The 21,786-nt window shown below is 40.0% G+C and overlaps 1 protein-coding gene across 6 annotated transcripts in view; it reads left to right on the top strand.

Moving 5' to 3' along the window:
- The window catches only part of LOC126169670 (mucin-4-like), a 555,343-nt gene that overhangs the window by 457,858 nt on the left and 75,699 nt on the right, over positions 1-21,786 (top strand). For all 6 annotated transcript variants that reach the window (XM_049920663.1, XM_049920660.1, XM_049920664.1 and 3 more), the window contains 2 exons: positions 3,676-3,900; positions 16,068-16,214. In XM_049920663.1, the coding sequence (XP_049776620.1) occupies positions 3,676-3,900; positions 16,068-16,214 (372 nt within the window). The remainder of the gene's footprint in view (positions 1-3,675; positions 3,901-16,067; positions 16,215-21,786) is intronic.

Here is a 21,786-nt window from a genome sequence, read left to right as displayed (position 1 = left end):
ATTTAATAATAGCCAAAAAAGTAATGTTGAAGCATACTAACATTACGAGGGTGGTTTAATAAGTACACTACTGGCCATTAAAGTTGCTACACCACGAAGATGACGTGCTACAGACGCTGTGATATGCAAATGATTAGCTTTTCAGCGCATTCACACAAGGTTGGCGCTGGTGGCGACACCTACAACGTGATGACATGAGGAAAGTTTCCAATCGATTTCACATACACAAACAGCAGTTGACCGGCGTTGCCTGGTGAAACGTTGTTTTGATGCCTCGTGTAAGGAGGAGAAATGCGTACCATCACGTTTCCGACATTGATGAAGGTCGGATTGTAGCCTATCGCGATTGCGGTTTATCGTATCGCGACATTGCTGCTCGCGTTGGTCGAGATCCAATGACTGTTAGCAGAATATAGGTTCAGGAGGGTAATACGGAACGCCGTGCTGGATCCCAACGGCCTGGTATCACTAGCAGTCGAGGTGACAAGCATGTTATCCGCATGGCTGTAACGGATCGTGCAGCCACGTCTCGATCCCTGAGTCAACAGATGGGGACGTTTGCAATACAACCACCACCTGCACGAACAGCTCGACGACGTTTGTAGCAGCATGGACTATCAGCTCGGAGACCGTGGCTGCGGTTACCCTTGACGCTGCATCACAGCCAGGAGCTCCTGCGATGGTGTACTCGACGGCGAACCTGGCTGCACGAATGGCAAAACGTCATTTTTTCGGATGAATCTAGGTTATGTTTAGAGCATCGTGATGGGCGCATCAGTGTTTGGAGACATCGCGGTGAACGCACATTGGAAGCGTGTATTCGTCATCGCCATACTGGCGTATCACCAGGCGTGATGGCATGGGGTGCCACTGGTTACACGTCTCGGTCACCTCTTGCTCGCATTGACGGCACTTTGAACAGTGGACGTTACATTTCAGATGTGTTACGACCCATGGCTCTACCCTTCATTCGATCCCTGCGAAACCCTACACTTCAGCAGGATAATACACGACCGCATGTTTCCGGTCCGGTACGGGCCTTTCTGGATACAGAAAATGTTCGACTGCTGCCCTGGCCAGCACATTCTCCAGATCTCTCACCAATTGAAAACGTCTGGTCAATGGTGGCCGAGCAACTGGCTCGTTTCAATACGCCAGTCACTATTGATGAACTGTGGTATCGTGTTGAAGCTGCATGGGCAGCTGTAGCTGTACACGTCATCCAAGCTCTGTTTGACTCTATGCCCAGGCGTATCAAGGCCGTTATTATGGCCAGAGGCGATTGTTCTGGGTACTGATTTCTCAGGATCTATACACCCAAATTGCGTGAAAATGTAATCACATGTCAGTTCTAGTATAATATATTTGTCCAATGAATACCCGTTTATCATCTACATTTCTTCCTGGTGTAGCAATTTTAATGGCCAGTAGCATAATTCCACCGACAAGTGAGCGTACTTCCCTAGGTACCCATTTGCGGCTGTGTGTCCAATATTACCACTTCGTTTGCTTCTTATCCTCTAAGGAATCATTTCCTGCAGTTTGTGTTCCCATTTAGAAAAATCGTCCTATACAAAGTCTCGCGAGGAGGGGCGAAGGTTAGCACTACAGTGAAATCAAAAAAAAAATATATAGTGGTTACAAGTGACAACAACTATGTAATGCATTGCAATACATCGGTAAGAGTAATGTATAACATTTATAGCTGTTCCTCCACTTGGTTACACGGGCAACATCTAAGCGAGAATCATTTTCGGGCCATACATACTGAAGCATATATTCAGTAGCCGACGCGAGCGCGTTAGAAAGGCGCGTTTTGAGTTCTGGAATTGTTTTCGGCAGATGAGGCACATACACAAGACCTATCATATAGAAATCCTTGTATGTTAGGTCGGACGTCTAGGTGGTCAAGGGCAGAACATAGTGTCGTCATGTCTAGTACGACTGGTTAAAGTGATCTGTATCCGTTGACGGCAGCAATTCCAGTCGGGTTTAAAATTGATTATTATTTATAAGGCATGACATCCCTCTCTATTACCTTCGGTTAGGATCTTTTACGACCACTGTTCTTATGCTGTGTTGTATGAATGCGACTAATACGCAGTTCCCCGTAGATCTGTTGGAAAATCCGTTTTGATAGTCAACAAATCGGGGAATTGCACTGACGTCGTCATGTGCATGTCCAAACACGGTACTTCCTTTCTGACGTTGTACCATGTCGATCCATCTTACTGCATTGACTCCATACAACCGACTGACGCATGAACCCCACTTAATCGCCATGATTTGAGTTAGTGGCCTGGTGCTATTTATACACCGTTTAAAACACGCCAAAGTGACCAGTGATCTCTTTTTTAAGGTGACAAATACTTTGCCCGGTGAGCTTGCGTTTCTCCTTTTTTCCAAATGGACAAGTTTACTTTCATGGACATTGAAAATAAGTTCTGTCTTTGTAGCACTTCTATATCTCAACATCTCTATCCTTATCCAGGTACGCGGCGTGTTTTTTAAGTAAGTACCGTTTTGAAATTAAAAAAGGACTTGCTAAGATATATCAATAATTTTATTTTTACATGAAAGCCTGTACCTTAATCTACTTTTCTACATAATTTCCATCAATATTGAGGCACTTATCACCACCGTTTGACTCCGTCATCGTCTTGAAGACGCTGACCGCCCAGGTGTTTCTTCAAGTGCAGGAACAGATGGTAATCACTGGGCGCAAGATCGGGGCTGTACGGAGGATGATCTAGAGTTTCCTGTCGAAAAGATGTGATGAGATCTTTGGTCTGATTCGTCACATGCGGACGGGCACTGTCTTGCACCAAAACGATGCCCTTGCTCAACTTCCATGGAGTGTTTCTTTGATTCTGGTGTGACGTAGGCCACCCATGTTTCATCGCCCATAACAATTTGGCTTAAGAAATCATCACCGTCGTTGTGGTACCGCTCAAGTGCAGGCTTTCATGCAAAAATAGTCAATGCACTGTCTAAACGTTTGGTTTTGTGCACATACGTCAACATTTTCGGTACCCAACGGGCGCACAATTTTCGTTAATTCAAATGCTCGGTCACAATGCCATACAAAACACTACGAGAAACATCAGGAAAGTCGTCCCGCAAGGAGGAAATCGTAAAGCGTCTGTTTTCTCTCACCTTATTGTCCACTTCCTGCACCAAACTTTCATTAATGACCGAAGGACGCCCACTCCGTTGTTCATCATGCACATCTGTGCGGCCATCTTTAAATGCTCTCACCCAATTTCTTACCATTCCATCACTGATAATGTTTTCTCCGCACAGATCTCACGATGAATATCGATCGCTTTTAGTCCTTTAGCACTAATAAATCTTATAACAGCCCGTACTTCACAGTCGGCGGGACTCACGATTATCGGAGGCATCTTAAATACTCAGTACACGACGTAAACAAGGAAGAATCAGACTGTAATAGCGTCAGTGCGTAGATTAAGGTACAGGTATTCATGTAAAAATAAAATTATTGAGATATCTTAGCACATCTTTTTTTATAATTTCAAAACGGTACTTACTTAAAAAAACACGCCTCGCTTAAGTTAGAGCTAAGTCCATCATGCCCACGCTGCCTGCGAAACGTTAAACGCTGAGCTTCCTGCCTTCGTGAATGGACTAGAATTGTGACTAACTTTACGACAGGCGACGGTGAAGCGCGCTGCGTCGGATCCGGGGCAGACGTTACAACTGACGTTCCAAGAGGGTGGCAACTGCAACTACCTGGCGTACGACGCCACATCCGCCGGCGCCGACGACGCCGGATACTTCTCACCTTCGCTGCAGGACGACATGTTCCAGCACGTCTCCGTCAACGACACCATGCTGTTGCAAGGTGTCGACACGGCGCATCTGGCGGACACTATACAGGTGCGTGCACTGTCCCCAGAAATTCCTCAGATCACCACCTGATGAATGCATCCTCGCGAAGGGACTGTGTGACAAATGGGGGTGATACTGTCGCCCTCCTTTTGAGACCGAGGGGTTGGTGCGATCCTCTCTGACATCACAGTGGTGGTGGGTGCTGGTTGGTTAAAGCTACAGGGTGTTTCAAAAATGACCGGTATATTTGAAACGGCAATAAAGACTAAACGAGCAGCGATAGAAATACACCGTTTGTTGCAATATGCTTGGGGCAACAGCACATTTTCAGGCGGACAAACTTTCGAAATTACAGTAGTTACAATTTTCAACAACAGATGGCGCTGCAAGTGATGTGAAAGATATAGAAGACAACGCAGTCTGTGGGTGCGCCATTCTGTACGTCGTCTTTCTGCTGTAAGCGTGTGCTGTTCACAACGTGCAAGTGTGCTGTAGACAACATGGTTTATTCCTTAGAACAGAGAATTTTTCAGGTGTTGGAATTCCACCGCCTAGAACACAGTGTTGTTGCAACGAGACGAAGTTTTCAACGGAGGTTTAATGTAACCAAAGGACCGAAAAGCGATACAATAAAGGATCTGTTTGAAAAATTTGAATGGACTGGGAACGTGACGGATGAACGTGCTGGAAAGGTAGGGCGACCGCGTACGGCAACCACAGAGGGCAACGCGCAGCTAGTGCAGCAGGTGATCCAACAGCGGCCTCGGGTTTCCGTTCGCCGTGTTGCAGCTGCGGTCCAAATGACGCCAACGTCCACGTATCGTCTCATGCGCCAGAGTTTACACCTCTATCCATACAAAATTCAAACGCGGCAACCCCTCAGCGCCGCTACCATTGCTGCACGAGAGACATTCGCTAACGATATAGTGCACAGGATTGATGACGGCGATATGCATGTGGGCAGCATTTGGTTTACTGACGAAGCTTATTTTTACCTGGACGGCTTCGTCAATAAACAGAACTGGCGCATATGGGGAACCGAAAAGCCCCATGTTGCAGTCCCATCGTCCCTGCATCCTCAAAAAGTACTGGTCTGGGCCGCCATTTCTTCCAAAGGAATCATTGGCCCATTTTTCAGATCCGAAACGATTACTGCATCACGCTATCTGGACATTCTTCGTGAATTTGTGGCGGTACAAACTGCCTTAGACGACACTGCGAACACCTCGTGGTTTATGCAAGATGGTGCCCGGCCACATCGCACGGCCGACGTCTTTAATTTCCTGAATGAATATTTCGATGATCGTGTGATTGCTTTGGGCTATCCGAAACATACAGGAGGCGGTGTGCATTGGTCTCCCTATTCGCCAGACATGAACCCCTGTGACTTCTTTCTGTGGGGACACTTGAAAGACCAGGTGTACCGCCAGAATCCAGAAACAATTGAACAGCTGAAGCAGTACATCTCATCTGCATGTGAAGCCATTCCGCCAGACACGTTGTCAAAGGTTTCGGGTAATTTCATTCAGAGACTACGCCATATTATTGCTACGCATGGTGGATATGTGGAAAATATCGTACTATAGAGTTTCCCAGACCGCAGCGCCATCTGTTGTTGACAATTGTAACTACTGTAATTTCGAAAGTTTGTCTGCCTGAAAATGTACTGTTGTCCCAAGCATATTGCAACAAACGGTGTATTTCTATCGCTGCTCGTTTAGTTTTTATTGCCGTTTCAAATATACCGGTCATTTTTGAAACACCCTGTATATGCATCAGGCTGTTGTGTACTCTAGGAATGTTGGCTTCAATGCGACTGAAATTAAGGGTCATATTTGGCTGTGACACTAATTCTGGCAGAGATGGCAAATGACTTGTAAGAGCAGTTGAATGTAATGAATAGTGCTCTTAAACCAGGTTGTAAGATGTACGTCAGAAAAAGTAAAACAAGGATAATGGAATTAAATCATCTGATACTGAAGGAATTAGATTAGTACATGAGAAGCTGAAAACAGGCGTCGACTTTTGTTGTCTGGGGAGCAGACTAATAGACAGTGCCGCGCGGTTTGAGGCGCCATGTTACGGACTGGGCCGCCCGCACTTCTGGTAGCTCGCTTTCGTCCATTTCGCGGCAATATGGCCCGGAAATGTATTGGTGGCAACGTTGCTGGGATACAATCGTTGGCAATATTTTCAGTATCTGTGGTCCTTGTAAACGTAGTTTTACGAAACCACAAAAACCCTATCCAACAGAAGCGAGCCAAGAGTAAGGTAACCGTATTTTCTTCGGACAAAAGTGGGACTTTCATACATTTTCTTGGCCAAAAAGTGGGACAATTTTTATTTCTCGTTAAGTATCACTTTTAATGCTAACATTTTTCTTCCTCTGCAAATATAGCCTTCACTGATATTTGTGTGTGTGTGTGTGTGTGTGTGTGTGTTTGTTTGTTTGTGTACAAAACCAAACAAAGAATGGAAAGACTGGAAAGAAGTACATTTCAAGTTTTCAGAAATTTACTTATTAAGATATGTAACATTTATAACACAGAATGTAGAAAGACATAGTGTAACAATCACTACAAAAAAAAGTTCTTAGGGAACACAAGCAATTTATGGTTTTGTGTATTCCACACTGCAATCATATTTCTTCGAAGATGAAATTTCATTCAGCAACTCAGTTTTGCCTAATAGGTATGAATAGAAGTCAGTGCAACTGTATTTACTGAAGTTTAAACAGGTCAGTAAAATACACTTAACGCTCCTCACAATAAATTTATTCCTCTCATCTGTCCTCTGTGACGATAGTAAGCTGAAAACTCTTTCAACATTTGCATCGTGGACAGGGAGTAAAAAGAAGTACTGCGCTATATTAAGCGATTGTCTGAACTGTTCATTACATTGGCAAGATCTGAAAAACCTACACCATTTTTCATGTGCCATCAACTGATTCCATTGTTCACTGTCTGTTTCCACTTGTTGTTTTACAAATGACTGTATATGAACTATTTCATCGAATAAGAGGCTGTCATTTACTAGAATGCCCTTTTCATTTAGCCACATTAAAGTATTTTCATCTACTGACCATTCTGGTGGTTCTGTGAGCATCATCCATGAGAATACAGAAAACTCAGCTATTCCCTGTAACCATGAGGATAAATAGTCTACTGAAGCATCATAAAACGTTGATACTGCTATGTCAAATTTCTTAACAGACTGGTCATCACAATAATTCAGCAGTTTTTTTACACTTAGTGGTACAAAATGTTCATGTTTCCTTGAATTTAGACTTTTCAAAGCTTTATTTAAGGCTGCTAATACTTCACATATGGAATTATTCTGTTTCTCAATGCTCAGAATGGATTGTTGGAAAACACTCATTTGTGAATGTACAAAAAGTAAATAACATTCATTTATAGGATCACTGAAAAAACTCTTTAAGATTGCAGGGCACTTTGAGTTAGACTGTGACAAAAAGTAAGATTTCAAAGGTTCATACATTTTCAAGATCCTTTCTATGGCTGGCAACAATGAAAGCCATCTTGTTTTGGAAAAGGAATGTAAATTTTTGTAAGTGACACCCACAAATTCACAGAATTCAGTGAGTTTGCAACATGAATAGAAAAAATATGAAAATGGTTGGAAACTTCATGACAATGCAGTCACTGTCAACAGGTAAAACATCACAAGCACTTTGAAGTGTGCTACGAACAACATGTACTGGACAACCTATGCCAACAATGTTAGAGTTTTTTTAAATTTTTCTTTCAGATGTGTGAAAACATTATTACCCTCTTTCTTCGTTAACCCCCCAAAATTACAATTAGTATTGTCTGCACCAAATGCAACACACTTTGAGATGATACTGAATGACTGTATAACATGAGAGAGATAATTGGAAATTGTTTCGGACTTTTCGTTCTGCAATTCATCAAGATCAAGCAATTTCGTCTGCAGTCCACCCTCACTTACAGAAAAATACTGAACTATCACAGGAAAAATTTTCTGATGCCCATGGTTGCTAGCATCAGTAGATACTGAAAAGTATTTTGCACTGTTTACAGCAGCTATTACCTGTTTCTGGGAATGCGGAGTTATAACATTGTTGATAATTGCTTCACACTTTGTTCTTCCACACGAAACATTTTCTGCAATCTTAGAATCAGGAACAATTTTTTTGTTTAGTTGAACACTGTAGTCATTAGAACGATAGCTTTGGTGGAGTTTGACAACATGGAATGACAGGGTTCCTTCTGCTGCAGCTACGTTTTTCTGTTCATGTGTATTTGAAGTTACAAAATACCTCATACCTGCAATCTTAGAATCAGGAAAAATTTTTTTGTTTAGTTGAACACTGCAATCATTAGAACGATAGCTTTGGTGGAGTTTAACAACATGGAATGACAGGATTCCTTCTGCTGCAGCTACGTTTTTCTGTTCATGTGTATTTGAAGTTACAAAATACCTCATTTTTTGCGAGGACCTGCCGATCGAAGATTCTTCCTGTGTTTCTCTCATTCCATATGATGCTTGAGATCTGCAGCGCCACTATGAGACACGGATACAGCACAGTTACATTTTGCTGAACAGTCATTGTCTGTAGCAGTGAAGCAAGGAAATTTCCTCTGAAGCTCTTCCGAAAACTTTGATTTTCGTTTCGGCATCGCCACGGCGTGCTAGCACTTCACGAAACTGATACTGAGTGCTGACAACAATGGCAAGCAAAAGCAAAGAAAATAAGAGTACGCAACAATTATAGTGCTTAAGCTGTACATTATCAGGGGGTACCAACGTACGGAATGTCAGTTTCAATTGATAGTGTATAAAATCGACACTCAGAAAATATTTTAACCACTTTGTAAATGTCTGAAAATAATCCTTGAAAATCGGGAAAAATTGCTTGTTTAAAAAAAAAAAAGTCGGGACAAATTTTTGAGCCTCAAAAAACGGGACAGTCCCGATTAATCGGGACGTGTGGTCACCCTAGCCAAGAGTGATCATTAACCGTAGCTTTTAATGCTATAACAAGAAATTTGTTCTGGCTTTTGTTACCTGGAATACCGTTAGCAGGGAGTTTATAAACAAACGCACTAATTTTAGTACCATATAGCTTCTTGTTAACTAAATTGAACTACGATACTTACCATTGGAAGCGCTTTAAAATAAATTGTTCGAAGGTGTCGTGTCGTGAATTCCCGTAGCCATCTTACCAACAGATATCTTCAATTCATTTCAGGAATTTCATTGGATGCAAGTAATTCACGCACTTACGGGCGGCTCATGTAGATGAATCAACATCTCTGTGAATATCCCAAGGTTACTACAGCACATCAGATGACAAAAGGTTTATCTTTGATGATGCATTGATTATCACCCATTCGACTTATATTCTTGTACAAATCTTTGAACCCGAATGCAATTGTATCAAGTTGTAAAATGCTAAGAAGAATGCATATGCAGCATCCTTTGCCCTGTAAACAGTTATTTCCCACGCAACTTCGTAAACAATGACTAATTACTAGGATATTGTTACGGATTGCTACGGGCACAAAGGTTTAATTGTTTATTATGAATTAATAAGCAGATTTGTAAACGCTCAGTACTTTTCGTCGGCAATTTAGCAAACGATAAATTGTAGACATTTTTTATTGAGGGGCAGACTGATTCTGTCAAAAAGAAGCAAAAGGAAAGCAAATGTCACTGTATGGTAGGGTGAATAACCGACATTATGTTGGCACAGGAGGAGAAAAAGGACTATAACAGTAAAAATTAATGCATTGTTGAAGAGGCTGCACTTCTGCGAGGGCACTCCAAAAGAAATGCACACTAAGGGCACTCCAAAAGAAATGCACACTATTTTTGTAAAAATACAGTTTTCTGCATTTGTGAAAGTTTTATAGTGTGTAGATACATCCTTCCGGCTTGTTTTCAGACTTAGTTCAACCTGTTCCCGTGAGTGGAACCGTCACAGCATGTCTTCAAAATAGCTGCTACACTTGACGTTCGTCAGAAGCAACGTGCTGTCATAGAATTCCTGTGCTGTGAAAACGAGACAGTGGGAAACATCCGCAAGAGGTTGTAAAAGGTGTATGGAGATGCTGCTGTCGATCGCAGTACAGTTAGTCGATGGGCAAGCAGGTTACGTGATGAAAGCGGGCACGGCAATATTGAGGATTGTCCCGCAGCGCCAGGCCTCGTACTGCACACACCCCAGACAATGTGCAGAGAGTTAACGAATTGGAGACTGCTGACAGACGCATCACATTGAACGAATTGTCACACTACGTTGGGATAGGGGAAGTAAGTGTTTGCAGAATACTGAAAGGGTTGGCGTTAAAAAAGGTTTGTGCCAGGTGGGTTCCCAGGATGTTGACAGTGGCTCACAAACAAACAAGCAAAACGGTATGTAGCGAGTAGCGAACTTATGGAACAGTACGAGAATGGTGGAGATGAATTTCTTGGAAGAATTGTGACAGGTGATGAAACATGGCCCCATCATTTTCAACCAGAGACGAAGAGGCAATCAATGGACTGGCATCATGCAAATTCACCCAAGGGAAATAATAAAAAAAATAAATCAAAACCACACCTTCTGCTGGAAAAGTTATGGCTATAGTGTTTTTCGATTCCGAAGGACTCTTGCTTGTGGACATCATGCCAAGTGGAACCACCATAAATTCTGATGCATATGCGACGACACCGAAGAAACTTCAAGCTCGACTGAGTTGTGTTCGACCACATCGGCAAAAGCAGGATGTTTTGCTGTTGCACGGCCACATGTCAGTCAAAAAACAATGGAAGCCATCACAAAACTCGGATGTTCAAATGGCTCTGAGCACTATGCGACTTAACTTCTGAGGTCATCAGTCCCCTAAAACTTAGAACTAATTAAACCATACTAACCTAAGGACATCACACACATCCATGCCCGAGACAGGATTCGAACCTGCGAACGGAGCGGTCGCTCGGCTCCAGACTGTAGCGCCTAGAACCGCACGGCCACTCCGGCCGGCACAAAACTCGGATGGACAACACTGAAAGACCTGCCTTACAGTCCTGACCTGGCTCCATGTGACTATCATCTCTTTGGTAAACTGAAAGACTCTCTTTGTGGAACAAGGTTTGACGATGATGACTCCCTTGTGCACGCTGCCAAACAGTGGCTCCAACAGGTTGGTCCAGAATTTTACCGTACGGGTATACAGGCGTTGGTTCCAAGTGGCGTAAGGCAGTTGAGAGGGATGGAAATTATGTGGAGAAATGAAAATATTGCTCCTAAAGGATGTATCTACACACTGTAAAACTTTCAAACATGTAGAATAAAAGATGGATTAAAAAAAAATAGTGTGCATTTCTTTTGGAGTGACTCTCGTATCTGGACGCTACTGGACTTGTCTACTGTAATCTTACTTGTCCGATAACCTCTGATTGTTAGGGGATGGTTTTTGATAAATAATTAATGGCTATAGATTTCTACTGAAGCCCAAAGCGCAGACAGGCGGGAGGTGGGGTGTGAGTGGATGTGCTGGCGAAACATACTGTGCATTCGTCACGAAGATCTGGCTATAGACGAGTGCTTAAAGATCTGGCACGATTCGATAAAACTTTCTAACAGCAACGCTGCAAACAGCTAATATATTGCTAGATTGCCGATGTTGGCAGCGACAGGATACCAAACACTACTGATGATATTGTTGCCTCGACGATAAGTGGAGAAAATAGGCACAATTATAGGTGTAAGATATTCATTTATTTCGGAGCGTTGCCAACATTAAGGTGCCTCTTGACGCGAAGTATTATTGTGCTCATTGTTACGGGTAACGGTGTCAAGTCTGCGACAAGCAGTCGACACTGTCTTCGTCCGCAGTCGTAATGCACATTTTATGCAGTTCCTGGCACAACTGCAATCATGCGAAGTAGTGTGGCCAAATATTTTGTACCATGTAAGGGACAAATGTTCAGTTGGGCAAAAAAAAAAAAAAAACAATTTCATTTTTTTGCCCGGGACAAATGAAAAAAATGATTTATTGGTTTTTATTATATTTTAGTGAACAAATAAATTTTAACATGCTTTTGCTCTATTTTACATATTTAAAAAAAATCAGTGTAGTTGTAATCATACTTGAAAATTGTTATTAATTCACTTTTCATCGAATTCGGGGTACATTTATTTCGCACTTCAGTCCCTTCGAGGCGTCTTTTAATTATTTTAAATTCTTCGTATAAGGAGTCCATGTTCAGTAGATGAATCCTAAGAAATTCCGCAGCTTCTTGAAAATTGTCATTATTTATTGGTGGTGTTAAGTTTAAAAACAGCATTGTAAAAACGATATTGTTTTCTGAGAAATCATATCGAGGTAACAAATAGCCTACAAAATTGGTGTAGAACTGTAGAAAACCGTTACGAATAGATTCTTTTAGTCTCTGTTCAATCTTTTTGCGAATCCTGTGCATTCCAGCATGCCTCTCAACTGACAAAGAATCTAATTCAATCTTGTTCATTGTTGTTTCTGCTGAAAACGTTACGTTATGCATGCCTCTCAACTGGCAAAGAATCTAATTCAATCTTGTTCATTGTTGTTTCTGCTGAAAACGTTACGTTATGCAGGCAAATACGCCAAAGTCCCCCCCCCCCCCTCCCCCACTCTTCTTCACATGTAATTATATTTTCTAATGGGTAAGGATGTTCATTGCGGAATTCCAGGGAATGAAATTTTAATGCAGGTCATATTTTTAATTTCGACAGCAGGACCAACAGATATGGCAACATGTTTTATAATTTCTTCCCATCGCATCTCAATCGCCTCAAATTGGAGTTGCAAATCCACTCTTCGTTTTGCAGATCTACTTAAGTGCCTGCACCATTTCAGTATCAAACTTTCTACATCCACTTTCATTTTATCAGTACTATATTCGCAGCGTCATGGAGAATATGGACGGGGCAACCAAATTTGGCAATTATATCATTTTCAGCTAAAAGAAGTGTATAAATGGAGTGCTTTCTGCCGAAGTTTACATTAGCGAATGCCGAAACTTTATAAAGACATTCTATGCTTCTCCAATGTGTTAATTAATAACTTATACAATTAAAGAATCGCAAGAAAATGGGGGAAAAATCCAATTTTTTTACTACTTACCTCTGTTGCTATAGGAAAGTGCGGGTATTTTTCCTGGATAGTCTCTAAAATATTTTTAACAGAGTCTTTGGCCAATATTACGCATACAGTAGCTTCCGTTTTTGTTCTTCGCCAGCTAAAACTTCGAGCGATTTTTGAATAACTGCAGAAATATGGTAATAATTTGTGTGAACAATCACTACCATTACAACCAAGAGACTGGTTTACCGTGTAATAAACAGATGCTAGTTCTCCAGCAATAATCTTGTCCGCTTGCGAGGCAGATGGTCCAAGCTTCGAGAAATATTTGGATAAGCTACTTGATGCTCTATTGCTAACTACAGTCATGTGAGATTTAGTAGATGCATGTTGTTTTACATCAGCATTGCCTCCATTAGCAAACGAAAAATCCTTATTGCACAGGTGACAGTTCGCCTTGCACGACTTTTCTTTTACTTTTCTTATCCAGGAAAAAAAATCCCAGTCCTGATTATACTTAGTAAGCGTTTTGGCTTTCTTAGAAGGTATACCACCACTTCTAGGCGGATTACCAGTGTCGCTGTCACATAAATCACTCATTTTGTCTATAGTTTTAGAAATAATTCACATGCGTAACTCGTTCATAACTCAACAGCACTCGCAAAACAGTGAACGAAGTTTAAATCTAGAATAGGAATCAAGAATGGAATTAAAAAATCCTTCCAGTATTGCTAACACACGTTGACACAGCATTTAAACGAATTAGCGAGCGAAAGAAAATGTTAAACAAAAATTGTAGAAAGAAAGTGAGATGAATAATCAACAAATAGAAGATCAAACAAACAGGCAGAGGCACAGACACTCGGCGCCACGCGACGATGTAAGAATCAGTGAATATCGGTAGCCGAAGATCTTACACCTGATAGGCGAGCTAGCCGTCTGCATGCGTTAGGTGTCAACACGTACTTGCCAGCTGTAGCGCGAAAGATTTCGCACTATAATCGAACAAGGTTGAAGTACGGAACAAAGCCTTTCCCGGCGGAACATTTAAATGAAGCCGAAAACAAGGGACGTCCCGGGAAATAACGGGACGTCTGGCAACATTGTAGTGCGAATTGACAACTTAACCGATCTCTACCGGCTAAGGTACAGTCAGTCCAACTACTGTGGATTAACAATATTAGGATTTTTTCTCGTTTCATCCTTCTATGGATAGTGAACAGAATGATTGCTTAAATGCTATAGGGTGCGCAGCAATTAGCGTAATCGTGTTATGACAAGTACTTGTAACATCAATATACAGAAAACTGCCCAATTCCTGCTTATTTCGAGAAAGGAACTAGGATGCCTTGTCACTGAAATTCAAAGCGCCTAAACTATAGACATGTGTAACAATACCTTTGTTATTTATCTCATACTATGCATTATCTCACTGCCGTCTGCAATGTGGCATCCTTTAGTGGGTAATTCTGCAGGGACCAAAAAATTTTTCATGTGGCCGAAAAAGGCCATCAGGTCTATTTCTGGAGCTAAAAACTCTAAATCCACCTGCAGATAACTATTTAAAAACTTAATAAATGATTAAAGAATATTTAAGAAACTACATCTTTACACTGTACACCAATATAAAATTAGGCAAATGATACAGATAGATATGCCCACAGCTAAATTAAAGAGACACAATATATTTATGAATACCTGGACATAAAATTATTTAATATTTTACCTTTCAAAATGCATCCTATATCACTTAATGACTAAAAAAAAAAAACTGAAAAATGGTCGGAAGAATAGGCTTTTACAATGTTTAAGAATTTCAAAACCTGTCTAAGGATGACCTGAGATACTAAATTATTTCTAACTGTAAACTATTTTGTATTTACCTCAGTATGTCAATTTATTTTATACTTGTGTACATTATTTTCTATGTACTATAAAATTAAGGAATTGTTCTGTGGTGTATGCTGTATGTGCCTTGTATTATGATTCGTATGTGCACTGTAACTATGCATTTGTACAATATATATAAACTCCCTATGATGACAATGATTGCATAAAAATGCTCAAAGATGCATAAGAATAAATAAATAAATAAATGAAACACAAACTGTAACGGTCAGTTGGAATCAGGGAGAAGCCATTTTTTGTTTTCACTTAAAACTTCCAGGCTGATAGGCCGTGGTCGAAATATAAAACACTCTCCTGACGTTTCGTCTCCGACTGTGGGAGACATCCTCGGAGGTAAAGCGGCGAACTGTTCGCCGCTTTACCTCCGAGGATGTCTCCCGCAGTCGGAGACGAAACGTCAGGAGAGTGTTTTATACTTCGACCACGGCCTATCAGCCCGGAAGTTTTAAGTGAAGACAATACCGGCCGTGAAAGCTTACATTGTATGACCATTTTTTGTTGTTTGTCGTTTGATTTCTACATGAATAGCAGACATTGATACGCTGGATGTATGAAATGAAAGTTTACTGTACTGTTACAGTTACTATTCTGGATTATGAGCACAAATTGTTATTTGAACATACACTGTGATGTTCTGTAAAAGTGTGCTTATGATTTCCGCAGCTACTGCATTGACACCCTTGTTTAACTCACGTGTGATGTGATGAACGAAGGGAGTTGAATACTGTACAATGGATCATGAGTCTGTTGTGAGCAGTTAATCAGAAAGCTTTCTTACAATTTATTATGGTTCATGAATGAAGTCAGCTGGTATTGTTTATTAAGTTAGAAAGTAACTACATCTTGGAATTTCGGGCATGATCTAAAATTGACCCAAAAGAAGGTATACAAGTAGGCTATTGGAATAACAAACATATATCGCGGTTGTTTGCTTCATGCTGTGAGAGTGCTAATAATACCATGTTTATATCTCGTAATTTTAAAATCTTTATCCAACACAAATACTACTGTAATTCAAAGTTTCATATCTAATACAGAATGTTTTGAGGTGGGGAGTAATGCCACTAGGGTACAGTTAGTAGATGTATGTAGTATGTCAAATGTTGTACTTACATCACTGATATTGTATACATTTATTATAAATGTGCAGGTTTTGAGGAAGAGGAGTATATTCCCACATGATAGAAATCTCAGATCTTGATTGTTCTTTTCCAGTTCCAAGCAGCATCTCTGCTCCAAGAGCAGACAACAGCAGAGCAGTTGCAGGACATTGCATCCCTTGAGGACTACCAGGCAGCCGTCCAAAACCCTGCACATTTCCATCAGCAAAGTCAGCACTCTGTCCATTCAGCTGATCTACAGGTGAATAGTTAGAACACATACTGTATATAGATTTTTTTAAAAAAGAAAATATCCACTTCACAAACTGAAATTCCGATAGTGTTTTAGAATTTGAATTCATTTCCATTATAATCTGAAAACAACACATGCACTACATAAGTACCATCCTTTATTTTTCTAGTATGTCAGTATCAAGCTTATTTTTAGGGGAATATTGAGTGGTCATTCAGTGTCAGTTCAATCAGAAAAAAGCATTTCGTCACTCACCATCTGTGATTTGGATTAAACTTGGCTTATTTATTCTCCCTAAGGGAATAAGTAACCTCATTTGTAGGTAACCACACCAATTTCTCTCTGTTTTCATTGTATGGCACTTCAAAGTTTAGAAATTTTATTGTTTTAACATTGTTATGGCACAAAACAATACTTGCTAATGTTTTGTAAATAAATTAGTAATGTTCTATTCATTATGCAATCTATTTGAAATTTGGAGGTTATATACTCTGTAGTATCTCTCATCATTATGTAAAACTGTCAGTACTGGAAAAAAATGACCCTATACTTCTATTTTTATATTTTATGGATTAAAATTATTCTGAATATCACATACAGAGAAAGGTATAATTTTTAAAAAATTTTTGTGAAATAATCTCTGAAGCATTTAGCATTTAGAACAATAAAATTAATGGGGTTTTGTTCCCCCACCTTTTTTTGAGAGACATCTGAAGTATAAGAAATGGGTACGACCAACAGTATTTAAAAATCAAAGCTGAAGTTAATTCACTTTTTTAAACAATTCTAGGTGCAGCAGGCTTAATGTATAACACAGACATTGTTTTTCTGAATAGAGCACATAAACACCCAAATACCTCTCAAAATTAGTAAGTTGTTCCAGCTGACGTTTTAGGATGATCAAGCACATAAGGAATGGGAAAATATCCTTTTGTGTTGGCTAATGTAATGAAGCGAAGGTTCTAAAAGATGCATAAATTGCGTTGTGTTCTGTTGTATTTAGCTCAGTGGTTATCCTGAAAGATCTCAGATTGAAATATTTACAAACTGTATATCTTGATATGAGCAAATTTCCGTTTCTGGCAAAGGATGCCAATTTAGCCCTTAAATTATATTTCAAGTTGAGCTTCACGTTACTACTGATCCTCCTTGCTTCCAAATTCACTAAACAATCTAATTGCTTAAAATTATGGAAACTTCTGGTTCTGGGAAGTGTGTCAGCATGTATCTGATTTCCAGACTCTGCAGAAATAAAATAAAAGTTTGCTTTGGTGTCATTAATATTAGAAACCTGAAGCAAACCTGATGCAGAAATCACTTGATTTCCTAGGGGCATTCCTAAAACTTTAATTTGTGCTAATATTTTAACTGCCCCTCCTATGCTATCACACTCTGTTTTCCTATGGTTAGTTGCAAAGGGTGACCACTCAGCACTAATATTAAAAGTTTGGTTTATAAAACCGAACTTAATTTCTCGTTGGCCTGTTAGAACATTTGACATTGAACAGTCTCTCACATTTTGTGGACCATACTGAAATGTTTCATATCATCAGATATAACAAAAAGCAATTTAACTAAACTGTTATTGTCAGTATTTCTTTAGATTAATTGTCAGAGGATTTCAAATAATGGAAAGTCCAGGTTGGAACTTTGACATTAGTGGAAAGGATAGATTGCTACTCACCATGATGATTGCATGCTGAGTTGGCATTAGGCACAACGAAAAGTCTGTTGCACATTAAGCTTCCAGCTGAAACTATTGTGTCATCATTGGCACGGTAGAATCTTGTACCATGGGAAGCAAGTTAGGATGTTGTTTGGTGGCTGCTATCCTCTTTTTACAACAGAACCGCACAAATGTATTAACAGGGTTCTGTATTTAGCAGAACAGAAAGCTTCTTATCTTTAAGCTAGTCCATGAGTTGTGGTACAAGCTCTTGCACAATAGTCCACATTAACCTCACTGATGGTGAAGTACAAGTTCCACTATAAACACTATTCTCTCATAGCTTATGACATGAACTGACAGACACCAACTAGAATAATGACTTAGCTAGTAACTGCGACCGACTCTGTCTGCGATTGGGCTGACTGACTGCCACTGACTGGGCCCTCTGGTCTGCAGCGGCACTCTAAATACTGGCGGTTGAGTGGACGTTGGCAGTGCGTTGCTTGTGAGTCTGTCTGGCCTCTCTCCTGATAGGTGTGCTTGATTCAGCTCCTATTATCGATCTTCTTGCAACCTCTTTGCCAACCAGTGTCCTGCCAACAGCTTATGCCATCACAAAAACTGTCATCAGAAAAGAAAAGCCCACACACATTCACACAAAAAGCAAGAATGCTTCACATACACAATCGCTATCGTGGGTGCTCAGGTCAGACTCAGAGCCTTTGTGATATCTGAGGTAATGATGGCCCTTTTTTTTTTCTTCAAAATAAAAAACAAAAATGTCTTGATGCTTTTACTTAAATGTATGAGATATTCTTTTCCTATTATACTTGTAATACATACAAGGGTTGACTGAAAAGTAATGCCTCCACCACCGTAACTCTTCAACAGTTGCCAACTGCATTGATATGCAGCAGGTACTGGCTTGTTCCGTAGCCTCTTCTGTACAGCTCCAGTTGGCAGGAAGCCTTAGCACTGAACGGTTGTGTTGTTGCAGTGTAAAGCACGGAACCCTGTGCAGACGGTCGGTCGATGTGATGTGATTTAAGCAACGTGCAGTCATTGAATTCTTGACAGCAGAAGGTGCCACCCCAAAGGAGATTCATCAGAGAATAAAAACAGTTTATGGTGATTGTGTTGATGTGAGTACTGTGCATCATTGGGCGAGTAAGTTTGAAGGTACTGAGGTGGGAACATCTGACCTACATGACAAACAAAGAGTTGGACATCCTGTGACAGCAACCACCAAGTTTCACAAGCAAAATGTTGACAGATTGATTCAGGACGATCATCGTATCACTCAGAGAGAATTTGCAAGCACAATTGGAATTTCACAAGAACAAAGGTAAATGTTTTCCTGCAGCATGACAATGCCAAACCACACACTTCACGTGCCACCACAGCAGAACTTCAGAGACTGAATCTCATCACCGTACGGCATTCTCCATGCAGACTAGATTTAGCACCGTCTGACTTCCATCTGTTCCCAATAATGAAAGACAAGTTGCAGGGACATCATTATGCTTCTGATGAAGACATTGAGAGAACTGTGAGACTGTGGCTGCGGAAACAGAATGTCAACTTCTTCCACGACGGTTTCAGAAAACTTGTTCATCGTTGGCAGAAATGTATCCAGTTGGCTGATGATTATATGGAAATGTGAATATTGGTAATTAAAGATCACATTCTAAGCATTATTCCTGCATTTGAATTATCACAATATTCCCATTCAAACCCAATTAACAAAGGTGGAGGCATTACTTTTCATTCAACCCTCATACAGAGTGTAAAACCACTAAATTTCACATAGATTGGATCATAAATTAAAAAAAATTAATTTATTTTCAAAATGTTAGCAAATACCTTTTGTCCCAACAGTACTTCCAAATTATGAAGTGGAGCAAAACAGAAACAGAGAGAGATTAAATGCTAAAGTTTGGGATGGTTATACTCAGTACAGTCGTTCATTTTTGTCTGTAAATAGTTGTCTGAAATAAAAGCAATGTATCTTGACACTTTGTGTTTCTATTTTTGCTGTCAATTTATTTTTAGGCTCTCACTATCCAGTCTCTACTATAGTCGTTAGTGAACTTTACTTTTTCAATGTACAGTAGGGCATCAATTATCTGAAACAGTTTGAGATGGGGAGGTGTTTGGATGACTGATCTTTCAGATAACCCATTCTTTACAAAAAGAAGTACCACTGTTGTGGAAGCAAAATGAAAAAAAGGACGAGATATATGTACTAAACACAAAACTGCATATATTTTATACATTTTTTTTCTATTAAAGTAGACCTGTAGTTTATGAAGCCCAAAGCCTGAATTATTTTTTCATGCCCTTCCTCATTCAGAACCACACATGGCCATGCCTTTCTATAAATGTAAGCTTGCCATTCTCTTTCCATTGAAAGGCTTAAGGGGTGACTTTTGGTGTTGTCGATCAACAACAAAACAGTTCCAAAATTACCAGTAGTAGGCTGATGCCTTTTTACTTCAGGGATAAATAAGGTGTCATACCAATCTGTAAAAATGCTTGTTTCCATGCATGTTTTCTTTTGATTCTTGTAAATGTCCATCAGTTTTTGTAGTCCCGTAAAGCACTGCAAATTCTTAGCCTTCCCTATGATCAGCAAGGGCAACCTATGTGTTCCAGTAGCATTTCTGCATATCAGAACAGTGATACAAGATTTGCTTGTTTTATAACTAACTAAACTAGGTATGTTGTTGGCATTTACTTCCAGTACAAACCACTTTTGTCTGCACAGACATTGGTTTTATTACAGCACTCCTTATCAATCAATTTATTAAAGAATATCAATCAGTTTATTAAAAGATTCTTCAAGATGGTCAGCTGCTTCAGTATCACCCTATAGTTTTTCACATTGAATGTCCACTTTCCTAGATTTGAAATGTGTAAGCCAGCCAGTAGTCACTTTAAAATAAGCACTAACCTGAAGTATTTCATTCATTTTAAGCTCTTTCTCACAGATCAAAGGACTACTTATTGGTTGTCCTCAATGAACTAAGTGTGAACTGCGGTGTCTAACTCCCAATATTTTTTCTGCAGTTTTAAATGCTTTTCTGTGTAACATTCTGTCTTCACTGTCTAACTGACTAGCAAATTTTGTAATCACTGTTCTTTTTAATACCTGATATTGTGGCATGCTCGAATTCATATTCCCAAGCTAAACATGACCCATTAGTATCGTTTGCCAATTGGGCTATTATTTTAAGTTTATGAGAAAGTCTGAGAACAATGCATTTACATTTATTCACCACTGTGAACAGTTCAACTACAGCATGATTTTACAAGTGAAAGCTAGAGAATCAAGGTCAAGCAAGTGATTGCTCATTAATGGCAGGGAGAGGAAAAGAGCTGTGGTGGAAACAAACTAGCAGCTGCTAGCCGAAGTTTATGGCCTGCAAATTCAAATTTGCTGACTGGAATCCTTTTGATTAACCAATGTTTCGGCCGATCAATATTTGGATAATTGTTGCTCTACAGTACCACTTTGCTTAAATGAAATCTGACGCTATACAATGGGACTGTGTTATGTGGTACTAAAAGTACTTTCTAAGCTGTTTAAAGTAAAATCCCAACTTCCACGTGATAGTTGTTCATTTATTTACTCTGCGTGTAAATGCAGCTCCCTAAATTTTCTATAGTTGTTAGTAAACATGTGATGTTATTGGTGACCATTTGTGACCACATGATCTCACAAGTAACCACATTGCTGTACCTTCTAGTTTAAACTCCATAAGAATAACCACTAATTTAAATCATCAAGCTTCTACCAACCAAAATTGGTTTTCTTCTTGTAAGTATTTTTTTTTCCATTCACTGCCATCATAAACTGATGACTCAGCTTTTTGTATTACAGCCATGTTGAGTCATACAGATACTGTCCGG

The sequence above is a fragment of the Schistocerca cancellata genome, chromosome 1, assembly GCF_023864275.1.
Source record: "Schistocerca cancellata isolate TAMUIC-IGC-003103 chromosome 1, iqSchCanc2.1, whole genome shotgun sequence".
Taxonomy (NCBI): Eukaryota; Metazoa; Arthropoda; class Insecta; order Orthoptera; family Acrididae; genus Schistocerca; species Schistocerca cancellata.
The sequence above is the reverse complement of the archived record's forward strand: the minus strand, read 5'-3'. Positions and strand labels throughout refer to the sequence as shown.